General features: G+C 48.0%; 1 protein-coding gene across 2 annotated transcripts in view; it reads left to right on the forward strand.

Annotated features, from left to right (window-relative positions):
* Elapor1 (endosome-lysosome associated apoptosis and autophagy regulator 1) overlaps nt 1-6,937 on the forward strand; it is an 83,435-nt gene extending 76,498 nt beyond the window's left edge. For both annotated transcript variants that reach the window (XM_048443511.3, XM_085677818.2), the window contains 7 exons: nt 818-998; nt 1,768-1,864; nt 2,345-2,446; nt 3,539-3,665; nt 3,744-3,922; nt 5,369-5,534; nt 6,647-6,937. In XM_048443511.3, the coding sequence (XP_048299468.3) occupies nt 818-998; nt 1,768-1,864; nt 2,345-2,446; nt 3,539-3,665; nt 3,744-3,922; nt 5,369-5,534; nt 6,647-6,715 (921 nt within the window). In that variant the 3' untranslated portion in view covers nt 6,716-6,937. The remainder of the gene's footprint in view (nt 1-817; nt 999-1,767; nt 1,865-2,344; nt 2,447-3,538; nt 3,666-3,743; nt 3,923-5,368; nt 5,535-6,646) is intronic.
* The last annotated feature ends 5,409 nt before the right edge of the window (nt 6,938-12,346 follow it).

Consider the following 12,346-nt stretch of genomic DNA (forward strand, 5'->3'; position numbering starts at 1 on the left):
AAAGAAAGAAGGGAGGGAGGGAAGAAGGGAGAGACAGAAGGAAGGAAGGCAACAATTTCATTCTCTCAATACATGTTTTGTTTCGCTTTATTTTGCTCTTTCACAGAACAGAGGGAGAGGTTGAGCACGTAGCTGCGTAGCTGAACGGCTTAACCTTGGGTTCATTCTCCCAGAACCTCCCTCCCCCCAAAAGTTTATCAGTTAAGACACAGACTTAACCATTTTGAGGCCTTTAGTGTCTAGCAATCCCACCTTTTGGGGAGCCTGAGACAGGGTGATCATTAGTTCTAGATCCAACTGGGTTATTTAGCAAAAGTTCATTAAAAAAAAAAAAGTCGGGGGATTAGATGTCCTGCCTCAAGGTTCTAGGGTCCGTCTGAGTCCCTGGGAGTCTCTGTCTAGACAGTGCTCCTAAGACAAGCAGCTGAAGCACAGCACCAAGGGAGACAGGAAGGGGATGTCAGTCATCCCAGATGGTCCAGGAAATGTCACTGGCTTCAGGAATCGTTACATAGCTCAGCTTCTGTGCAGAGTATGGACCTAGATACAGAAGGACTCTTAACCATTTGGTTAGCACTCCAAAGCAGCTGCCGCCACCACAGTCTAGGTGACCTAAGGAAACAGGTGACTAGTGTCCAGAAACTGGGACATTGACCGTATCTTTACCATCCCCAGCCCCTCCCCGCCTTCAGTCTTCTCGTTAGCGCCATTCTACTGCAGCACCTCACGGGAAAGCTTAACTCTTATGTGGTTTTTAAAAAGGTCCCCTTTGGTACTTGCCTATGACCATATACTTTCCCCCACATTTCCCTACTAGGGGAAAAAAATGGCTGTGTGCACAGACAATGTCACTGACCTCCGGATCCCAGAAGGTGAGGCCGGTTTCTCCAAGTCCATCACAGCCTACGTCTGCCAGGTGGTCATCATCCCCTCGGAGGTGACCGGCTACAAGGCCGGGGTGTCTTCACAGCCTGTCAGTCTTGCTGACCGACTTATTGGTGAGTAGCCTCCAGATTTGCTTAACTGTGTGTGTGGTTGTGTGTGCGTTCATGTGTATATGTATGCCTCTCTATCTCTGAGTCTGTTTGTGTGTATGTGTTTCTGTGTATGTCTGTGTTTGCGTGCCCATGTGTCTGTGTCTCTGTCTGTGTCTGTGTCTCTGTCTGTGTCTCTCTATGTGTCTCTCTATGTGTGTCTTATTTGTCTCTCTTTCTCTCTGTGTGTGTCTGCGTTTGTGTGTCCATATGTCTTTGTGTGAGTGTGTCTTTCTGTGTCTGTGTTTGTGTATGTGTATGTCTCTGTGTGTATCTCTCTGTGTGTTTGTGCATATATGTGTATCTCTATCACTCTCTGTGTTTTTATGTGTGTGTGTCTGTGTAAAAGTGTGTGTCTCTCTTTGTGTGTGTGTGTTTGTTTATGTCTCTGTGTGTGTCTCTGTGTGTTTGTTTCTGTGTCTCCCTATGTGTGTATGTTTGTTTGTATGTCTCTATGTGTGTATGTGTGTTTGCTTGTGTGTCTCTGTCTGGGTGTATGTGTGTGTGTTAGAGAATGTGAGACAGACAGACTGAAATGCACATGGCCCTTTGTTTTCAACTCAACTCCATTCCACGTGCCCCTGGCTCTCTGATTAGCCTTGGGTTCACTTTGATGTGAGCTACTCGGCGATATGATGAAATGCAGGTTGGTGGTTGACAGCCCTTGAGAGCACCGAAGTAGTTGCCAGCTAATGCTACAAGAGAGAGCTAATTGGAAGCTCTGATTTGACAGGGGTGTCGACAGACATGACTTTGGAAGGAATCGACTCCCCAGCTGAACTCTTCCGCCCAGAGACCTCAGGAATCCCGGACGTGATCTTCTTTTTCAGGTGAGGATGAGAGACCAGGCTGAGGCCGGTGAAACCTTGGACCCTCTCACAAATCTGCACCCCTCCCTCTCTATCCACCTCCTACTTGTCAAGTCTGAGCAGGTCTGAGGTCTAGGGCTACCAGTCATCAGAGTAAATGCTGGCTGTAACTTGACCTGGGTCTTTCGTATTTTACTGGGGTTATTATGCACTGGGGCGGGAAGAATTATGGAGGGTCTCCACAGACATCCCTTCCTGAAGGAGGTCCCAGCATGCACTAGCCTTTTCTTTCTTAGGCCAGCCATGCATTGCCTGCTTGAGTAGATCTCCCTGGTCCCCACTCTCTCCACATAAAGACCAAAGTTTGGCCTTCCCTGTTTGTCAAGCTAGCACCTGAGGTCTTACTGGGCCAGTGAAGGATCACCCATGTTGACTCCGTATTGTGGCTCCCCAATTACAGTGGCATGGTTCCTTCCCTCATGGTGTTGGCTTTCACTGCAGATCCAACGATGTGACCCAGTCCTGCAGTTCCGGAAGATCAACTACCATCCGTCTCAGGTGCAACCCCATGAAAGCTGCTCCTGGCACCCTGAGGCTCCCCAGGTAATCCCTGGACAGGGAGGCAAAACAAGCCACAGCCTTGGACTCATTCCATCCCAAGGCCCGGAGATTATTTAAAAGGGGGAAAAATTATTGTAGAGACATTCATGGGCCCTTGGGGACACAGTCATGGCCCCTAGATCTTAACTCAAAAAATAAGCCAGGTGTGGTGGTGGTACACGCCTTTAATCCCAGCACTTGGGAGGCAGAGGCAGGTGGATCTCTGAGTTGGACACTAGCTTGATCTACGTATCAAATTTCAGGTCACTGGGGTGACACGGTGAGACCTTGTCTCAGAGCTGGGGAGGGGACAGGGTAGTTTGATCTGCGGATGATGTGGAAGCAGAGAAGAAGAGCTTCCTTACCATTGGGTGGTCTGCAAGGAGAAAGAAAGGCTCCTTATCAATGTGAATATCACACTCAGCAAAGTACAGAGCTTATCCAGGAACCAGGCGTGGGACCAAGACATTTTTGCATATTACTGGGGCCGGTTTGAGCTGGGGCAGGGAGAAATATGAAGGATCTCCATAGACTTCCCTTCGCTGAAGGAGGTCCCTTTTTTTTATTATTTTATTTTATTTATTTATTTATTTTGTCTAGGCCAGTGCATTGCCTCCATCTCAACTACAATCCCTCCGCCAGGGAGCTGTAGGAAAGTGGCTACTGTAAAATGTCCACGGGGAGGACAGGAGGCTTTTAGGAGTTGGGAGTGTGCTAGACTCAGGCATCTCCAATTGAGTGCTCATTTGATGTCAGCAGAAGCAGGTGGGGAAACTGGAGACCAAACTCGCAAGCTGGCCATGGTAGCTCATCCGTACATTTCCAGCATGTGGGAGGCCAAGACACGGCATTGCTTAAGGCCTGCTTGAACTAAAGAGTGAGACCCTGTCTCAGAAAGAAGAGAGCAAGGAAGGGAGGCAGGAAGAAGGGAGGGAAGGAGGAGGGAAAGAGGGAACACCTGAGTCAAGGGCAGGTTGAGGGAAGGATTTGGGGGAGAGAGAAGATGAGTTAGGCAAGAAGTGAAACGGGCATCCAACCAGACCTTCCACCAACCCCTCATGCGGCAACGCCGCCATCTCCTATCTGCTTTGCTAGCATGTGCTCCGATGGGACCTGCGACGGCTGTAACTTCCACTTCCTATGGGAGAGTGCGGCTGCTTGTCCCCTCTGCTCAGCCTCTGACTATCACACTTTTGTGAGCAGTTGTGTGGCTGGGATTCAGGTATGTCACCCTCTGCTTGGGGACATCCCGGAGTGGAGAGATGGCGAGTTCTGAGGTTCCCGTTTTTCTCCCCAACAGAAGACGACCTACATGTGGCGGGAACCAAAGCTGTGTTCCGGGGGCATCTCCCTGCCCGAGCAGAGAGTCACCATCTGCAAGACAATAGATTTCTGGCTAAAAGTGGGCATCTCTGCGGGCACCTGCACTGCCATCCTGCTCACCGTCCTGACCTGCTACTTTTGGAAGAAGAATCAAAAGTACATGGTGGGGGGTTGGAGTCCGGGGGACGTCGGGGTTGGACCCTTGAGCAGGAAAAGCATCTGAGGATGTTACTGAGAATTTTCTTTGGAGTTGGCGATTGACCCTATGATTGGCCAGAGACTTTTAAAGACTCTCATCCGTTGTAGGCCTTCATCTAGCAGGGATGGCTATCTAAAATTCGCTAAAGAAAATCCAAGCCAGGTCTGGTGGTGCAGGTCTTTAATGCCTGTGCTTAGGAGGCAGAGACAAGTAGATCTCTGTGAGTCTGAGGCCAGCCTGGTTTGCATAATGAGACTCTGTCTCAAAAAGAAAAAAGATAGGAAGGAAGGAAGGAAAGAAGGAAGGAAGGAAGGAAGGAAGGAAGGAAGGGAGGAGTATCCTTGGGCTGAGGTTATAGATCAGTGACAGTGCTTACCTAGCATGCAAGAGACCAGGATTCAAAAATCCAACAAAAAAAAAGGACAATGTTTTTAATTTGTTGTGTTTATTAGCAATGCAAAAATATAGAGTTACACGCCGCTAATCCCAACACTTGGGAAGTCGAGGCAAGAGGACAGAGTTTAGGGTCATCCTCCAGCTATGTATCAATTCCCCAGGTCAGCCTGGGCTATAAGAAACCTTTCTCAGGCTGGAGAGATGGCTCAGTGGTTAAGAGCACTGCCTGCTCTTCCAAAGGTCCTGAGTTCAATTCCCAGCAACCACATGGTGGCTCACAACCGTCTGTAATGGAGTCTCGTGCCCTCTTCTGGCCTGCAGGCATACACACAGACAGAATATTGTATACATGATAAATATTTTTTTAAAAAAAAGAAACCTTGTCTCATAAAAACCAAAAACAAATAAACAAAGCATGACTTTATAATTTCGATATTTCTGTTTTGAGAAACAGCCAGCCTTAAAGAATAAGCCAAGTCAGGTGGTGGTGGTGGTACACGCCCTTAATCCTATCACTCGGGAGGTAGAGGCAGGTGGATCTCTGTGAATTTGAGGCCAGCTGGTTTACAGAGCAAATTTCAGGACAGGCTCCAAAAGCTACACAGAGAAATCTTGTCTCTAAAAACTAAAAAAGAAAAAGAAAGGGATCTGGAGAGATGGCTCAGTGGTTAAGAGCACTGCCTGCTCTTCTAGAGGTCCTGAGTTCAATTCCCAGCAACCACATCGTGGCTGACAACCATCTGTAATGAGATCTGGCGCCCTCTTCTGGCGTGCGGGCATACATGGAGGCATAATGTTGTATACATAATAAATAAATAAATCTTTAAAAAAGAAAAGAAAGGAAGAAAAAGAAAAAGCCGAGATTCCTTCTGTTCACCTATATCCTTCACACCCTTTCATAAGGCTTCCGTCTCCTCACCTATGACGGGAGGGAGGGAGGGGCTATCATTTTGTAGCCCAATCATTCCCCTCACTCCTACATTCCCGTATCTTGCCTTGTTTCACAGACTAGAATACAAATACTCCAAACTGGTCATGAATGCTACCCTCAAAGACTGCGACCTGCCAGCAGCTGACAGCTGTGCCATCATGGAAGGAGAGGACGTGGAAGACGATCTCATCTTTACCAGCAAGAAGACACTCTTCGGGAAGATCAAATCCTTTACCTCTAAGGTAGAGAGGGGCTGGAAGTGAACTGGGGGTCCGCTAGAGGGGTAGAGAGGACACTGGGACACTGAGTGGCCCCACTCCATTTAAGACCTATGCTCTGATCCCAGCTCCCAGCACTGCCCTAGCCTCTCCAAAAAAAACACCACCTTCTTCCTTCTGTATACATGTCAATACTCTCCTCCCTGGGGCCAGGGCTTCACTCTGCTCGTTCCTCCTGTGTATTCTAGGAGATAGATTGTTAGGGCCTTTTAATTTCCAGAAGGAGTATTGAACAGTCCCTGTGTTTTACACACACACACACAATGAGAGGGGGGGAGAGGTTGGTTTTGGTTGTTTTTTTTTTTTTTTTTTTTTGAGTGAAGGGGAGGCCGTCTCCAGGTTCAGTCAATTTCTGATAGAAACAAGGCTCTCAGAGCCTTTATCCAGTGGAGGGTGCTATCCCCACAGTGTGTGGGCCCCGTCCTGAGGGGCTGAGTCATAGCCAAGTCTAAACTGCGCCCGGTATGTAATTCTGAACTGGGCTGGCTGGCTCTGTGTGGGTGGGTCTGGTGAGTGTGAAGCTCATAAACGCAACATAGACACCACCGTCTCTGGGCGTAGGGCCAGCAGAGGGCACCCAAACAGTTCCTCCGGGGCCGAACACACACCTGACTGCTGCACAAGGGAGTCTTTCAAACAGGTGTGAGTGGGACGGGTGAGAGAGGACGGGAGGAGGCAGGAAGCGCGTAGAAGAAGGGGTGGCAGTAGGTGTCCAATGCCTGCGTCTAATCCTTTGCGCTGACTTGTCAGGGTGACTCCCGCGGCCCACTTGGCTCTTCGTGGTTTTCCCTTCCAACCAGTGCAAGCCTAGGCGTTAGGGAGACAGACCCCTTGGGTCCGTCTAGGATCTCTAGAACTAAGCAAAGATGCAAACCAGGAGCCAAGATCTTCTTCTTCCCTGAGCCTGTAGGCAGCAGGACCAGAGAACGACTCATGCCTGTTCCTATGTTCCCACAAAGCCCCAGAGAGCGGGAAGTCCGGAGGGTTCCTTCTGTCACCTGGTTTCCGGCTCTCCTCTTTGTCCCCTAATTTGCCCCTGTGCAGCAGCCAGCTCCTGTCACCCATCTCTCTTTCAGAGGACTCCTGACGGATTTGACTCGGTGCCGCTGAAGACATCTTCAGGAGGCCCAGACATGGACCTGTGAGAGGCGCAGGCCCTGCCTCGCCTGCCTCTCACCTGGGCGCACCACCCTGCAGGCCTGTGGCAAGTTAGGTGCCAGCATCCTGGACTCCCCACTGCTGGGAATCTCCTCACTGTGGCCTTATCAGAAGTTTGGATTTCAGACCCTTGTTTTTTATAGAGTGCCCAAACCTTTCTCTCTGCTTGCCTCAAACTGACCAAATATACCCACACTTTGTGTATGGTTTCCTTGCTCGCATCTTGTCTCCGAAAACAGCCCACCCACCGGAGTTACACTCATCCACCCATAGTTCCTACAGCTCTCAAATGCAAAGAGTTCTCCTTGATGTATAGAATTGACCTGTGGCCTTCTGTTTGAGGGCAGGAGCAGCTGAGAGTTCTCTCGGTCAGATAAAGGCCTTCGACTCGCGGTCTCTTTAGGAGAGAGGCTGTGGATGAGGGGAGGCTGGGGACTGATGGACAGTCTTCATAGTAGCCTGGGTTCATTCCTTCTGTGTAATGAGCTTGTACAGGGAGCCGCAGACAGTCGGAGGGCAAGGTGAGTTGAAGCCTGTGTCACGAGAAACTGGAAAAAAAAACCACAAAGAAAGGCAAGAAAGAAGGGGTTTTGCTTGTTCTGTTTTATAACCTGAAACCTCATTTCCTTCTCTTAAATGATAAATATTTTCACTAATGACAGAGGAGATCATTTATCAAGAACTTGCCCAAAGCCCTTGTAGACCTGTTCCCACAACTGATGTTTTAGAATGTTCTTTCCATGTCCTTAGGGCATGGAAAGAACCAGGTAAGTCCAGCTTTATCTTCTGTTGGCTCCACTGGGAAACGCCCATCTGAGAGCACCTCAGTCCTCGAGGCCTAGGGCATCATGAGAAGGAACATCTTATTTGGAAAGAACACGGGAGACCAGGGTTTTAATGGGGTAGCACTAGGGACTCGGGCACACAATGGCATGGATCAGCTATGGCCATGATGTCTGCTAGGTTACAGAGTTGCTAACCTCTAGATTGACCAGAAAGGGGCTGCAGGTAAGGCAGATACGGACCAGTTTTCAGGAAGGAAGAGCAGGGACGTGTTACAAGGTCTGCATCTGACCTGGGCACTTGTGACCCCCAAGCCTCTGTCCTGTTCTCATTTCATTTGTGTGCTAAAAATCTAAAAGACTCCTGGCTTCCATTTCTGGTGACACTCATTTGAAAGGTGAGTAGAGCTACCAACTCACAGGTAGGGTGGTTTCCTCTCCCCCCTCCTCCCATTTACTCCAGCTATAACTGATGAAGTATCTAGAAGAATCTTCAGCTAACTTTTTCCTCTTACTCCTGAGAATTCTACCTCTTTCATCCCATACCAGAATGACCGTCTCTTGGTTGAGTCCCAGTTGCCCCACGGCCTACACCAACGCCCTTTCCCCAAGGACAGGCAGTTGGCCGAGAACAGAGCAGCATTTCCAAGTGGTTTGTCGGCCACAAAGTGGCTTGCTCGTCTGGTTATCCATGGCTGCCCTGGCGATGGTTTCAAAGAGTTAGAAAGAAATGAAGCTATGCCATGGCTTCTGACCATCAAAGGTATCCACGGTGACCAGGTGCAGGTAGAAGCTTTCCTTTGACCCTGCAAGCTGTCCCTCATTGGGTGATCTCAGGACTTTGACCATGCTGGGATAGTCTTGCGTGGATATGTACCCACAGGCCATGAGCTCACAGCCAGTCTCCTGCAGCCCCTTGGGCTTCTGCTCCTTGTGGAATGGCTGCTTCCTATCATGGAGATCACAGGAGATACTTAGACTGCTCTTCAAGATGTAGGAAAAGGCCCATCTCTTTGGGCTTCTTTATTTGGGTGTCTGGAATTGAGTGGGGCCCCCACCCAAGCGTCCTGGGACCACACTGATTCAATGAGCACTGAAGGAAGGGGTCACCTGTTGTTTATCTAGCAGCTCAGCAGCTTCAGACAGTTTCAGCATCTCTACTAACATAATCTACATACTGTGTAAGTCACCCTTTCAAGGCCCTCAATTCAGTGACTTGGGTATATCGATTTTAGTTTTCTGTGCAGAAGGTGAAACCCAGGGCTTCTCACATTCCAGGCAAAGTGTTCTACTACTGAGCCACATCCGTGACAATGAACATAGAGTTTAGAACACATTAGCCCTCGAGCCAGGGCTGTGGTCGTTTGCTCAAGCTTTAGGGGCAGAGCATTAGCTCAGGAAACAGTGTTTAAATTCCATATGGATATCTAGAGTCCTAAAATACGCAATTTCATCCTATCGTGATCCTTGTATTTGGCTGGGAATACAAACAAAGATTATGGTATATCAAAGGACCAGGGGATTTCTTATGTCATCAAAACCTTTTTTTGTCTGACTCGATAGCAAAGCTAAGATTGACTATATTTATACAACAGAAGCTTTGTCAAAGATTTTTCAGTTTTGTGAAATCCTATTGGTGTCTGGTCAGAACGGGTCGTATTTCCTTTTTATTCTGTCTCCCAAGCATTTATAGTTTGTTAGGGATGGATGTTGCATGCTTTTTTTTTTAAATAAAAACATATCTTTTGAGCTGTCTCTCTTGAATTATGGGTGTGGGTGGCTGGACAGGTGAGCGGGAAATGGTGTCCTTGACGTGAAGTCAGAAAAAATGAACAGAGAAAGGAGCATAAACTTTAGACCAATGTGCAGGATGAAGGCTGGATCGTTCTTGCCGCCTACTGAGGAATTAATGCCGAACGCCTCATTTTCTGTAATAATAAACTGATACCAAGATTGGGTGAGGGACAAGCGATCTCACACATAAAAGACAGCGTGTTAGGTCCCTTCCCCAAGTCAGGCTTCTCTCAAGGGCATTAGCCAGTCACACGAAGCTTCCACAAACACAGAAGAACTTAGTTTCTCCTGGTAGGAAGAGGATTATTACAAACTAGAAGTGGAGAAAGTTTTAGAGATATTACAGACCTATCATTTCCCTAGAGCGGCTGGGTTTTTCTGATTCTGTTCTTTCTTCCCCTCTAGTTGTGTACATTGAGCACCCCAGAACTGTACCCCCTACATGAGTTTAGACTGCCACAGGCATTTGAACCTGAATTTTATATGGCACGAATGTTCTACATTGATCTTTGGCGGGGGCGGGAGGGGGACTCTTTGGCATCCAACAGTTTTTCCCCCTCCAGCTCCTCCCACTCGCCTGTCATTAGAGCCTTCTTTTTGTCCTGGCTTTTCAAGAGAGGGTCTATCTGTGTAGTCCTGGCTATCCTGGAACTCACTATAGACCAGGCCAGTCTCAAGATCCACCCGCCTCTGCCTCCCATTGTTGGAACAAAAGGCGTGTGCCACCAAAGCCCGTCATTAGAGGCTTTAATACCCTCTTCCTTCATCCCTTCTTTTTATTTTGGCTTTGTTCGACTTGGTTTGTTTTTGAGACACTGTATGTAGCCTAGGCTGGCTAGAACTGATTATGTAGCCCAGGTTGCCTCAAACTCATGACAATCGCACATGCCTGACTGTGTGTTTTGATTTTATGTATATGTATAGGTCTGTCATGTTTGTTTGTTTGTTTATTTTCAAGACAGGATTTCTCTGTAGTTTTTGGTGCCTGTCCTGTAACTAGCTCTTGTAGACAAGGCTGGCCTCAAACTCATGGAGATCTACCTGCCTCTGCCTCCCAAGTGCTGGGATTAAAGGCGTGAGCCACCACCGCCTGGCTAGGTCTGTCATGTTGTTGCTGTGTATGCGCTGAAATCTTTATTCATTTACTTTGTATGTGAATGTGTGTTTAGTCTGCATTCATGTTTGTGCATCACATGTTAGCCTGAAACCTGAGGTGGGCAGAAAGAGGTGTCAGATCCCCTGAGACTAGAGTTTCTGATGGTTGCCAGCCAATATGTGCCTGCTGGGAATTGAACCCAGGCCCTCTGGAAGAGCAGCCAGTGCTCTTGGCTGCAAAGCCATCTCTCCGGCCCCATTGTGTTTTGTGTTTTTTGATTTTTTGTTGTTGTTGTTGTAGTTGCTGTTACAAAATAAAAAGTAAATTTATTCAGCAACAATGATACATTTTAGCGTTATACAGTAAATAGAAGCAAGTTTCTTGGAGTTTTCAAATTTCTTGCAGGTTACTCTTTGAGATTCATGAACACTAAACAGTATTTCCAGAAATTCTCAGCAGTTTCAAGGTTGTGATTATTTTAAACATACTTCCAACACTAAATTCATGCTTCACACTCTGTTATATAGATAATTAAAACTCATGTTTAAAGGAAGAAATACTTGCCGGGCAGTGGTTGTGCATGCCTTTAAACCCAGCATTCAGGAGTCAGAGGCAGGCAGTGTAATGAGCTGTTCTGTCTCTTTAAGAGACAAGCCACGCTCCCCCCACCACCTCCTCTGAGGCAGGCAGATCTTCCTTCCTGCTTGCAGGGGACCAGTGGCCTGTGCCATCCTTGCCTGGGACTGGCTGCTCTTGGAACCCACTGCCAACTGCCTGCCACCACTTGACCTGCTGCCTGCCCCCACTCGGGACCTACAGCATATTTTTATTAATCCATTTCAAGCCAATCTCTGTGAGTTTGAGACCAGCATGGTCTACACAGTCAGGGCTACACATAGAGACCCTGTCTCGAAAAACCAAGAAAAAGAAAAGTAAGAAAGATCCTCTTGTAGTGTTCCAAAGGAGGATTGCCTTGCTGCTGCTGTGTTGTGAGATAGAATCTCATATGTTCCAGGCTGGGCATGAACTGTGCCAAGAATGACCTTAACTCCTGATCCATCCACTTTCCATTCACTGAGAGGGACCATGACTAGATAATAAAGATGCTGAACTTCCAAGATGGCTGGCTGCTTCTTGGTCTTTCTGACCTGAGACCCCAAAGCTTGGTAGCTTAAAATCAAAGGCCTGAGGGGTCTTTTATCCTGCCTGGAGAGCCTCCAGCCTGTAGACCCAGCCAACAAGTTCAAGGCCAGACCAGGAAGTGTTTGTGGACCAGTGTCCCTATTTTTGTTCCAACCATGCCAGACCCACTCCCCTCTCAGCCCCTCCCCTCACTCCACTCCCTCAAGGGCAGACCAAGTTTTGGCTTCTCCCTGCTTTGCAGAGGGTCTTCTGTGTGCCTTTGTAGGTAGTAAAAGTCTTTTTTGCTGTCCTGGAACTAGCTCTTGTAGACCAGGCTGACCTCGAACTCACAGAGATCCACCTGCCTCTGCCTCCTGAGTGCTGGGATTAAAGTAGTGCACCACCACTGCCCAGCGCAAGTCTGTCTTTACCAGGTGATTCTGTTTGCTGTCTGAGATTTCTCTGCCTGCTGTGCTTGAGATTTTTCCTGCTTTCTAATCCTTTATCTGGCAGAGAAAAGACCCCGACCCAGTACCAGTGAGGCGTGGGTTCTCAATCCGCCAGGCTACACCTGTGGATGTTAGAGAATGGTTTGCAGGGGTTGGTTCCCTTTTTCCACTCTGTGGGTCTCTGGGCTTGAACTCTGATCATCAGGCTTAGTGGCCGGCCTTTCCCTACTAGGCTGTTTGTTTTCATTTTGTTTTTCTGAAACAAGGGCTCAGTATACAGCTCCAGGTTAGTCTTGAACTGTGCATCCCAAGAATCTCACACTTGAGATTCTTCTTTTTGTTCTTTTTAAAAGATAATGATGATATAATGGCCTG

The sequence above is a fragment of the Myodes glareolus genome, chromosome 17 (assembly GCF_982192425.1).
Source record: "Myodes glareolus chromosome 17, mMyoGla1.1, whole genome shotgun sequence".
NCBI classification, from domain to species: Eukaryota; Metazoa; Chordata; class Mammalia; order Rodentia; family Cricetidae; genus Myodes; species Myodes glareolus.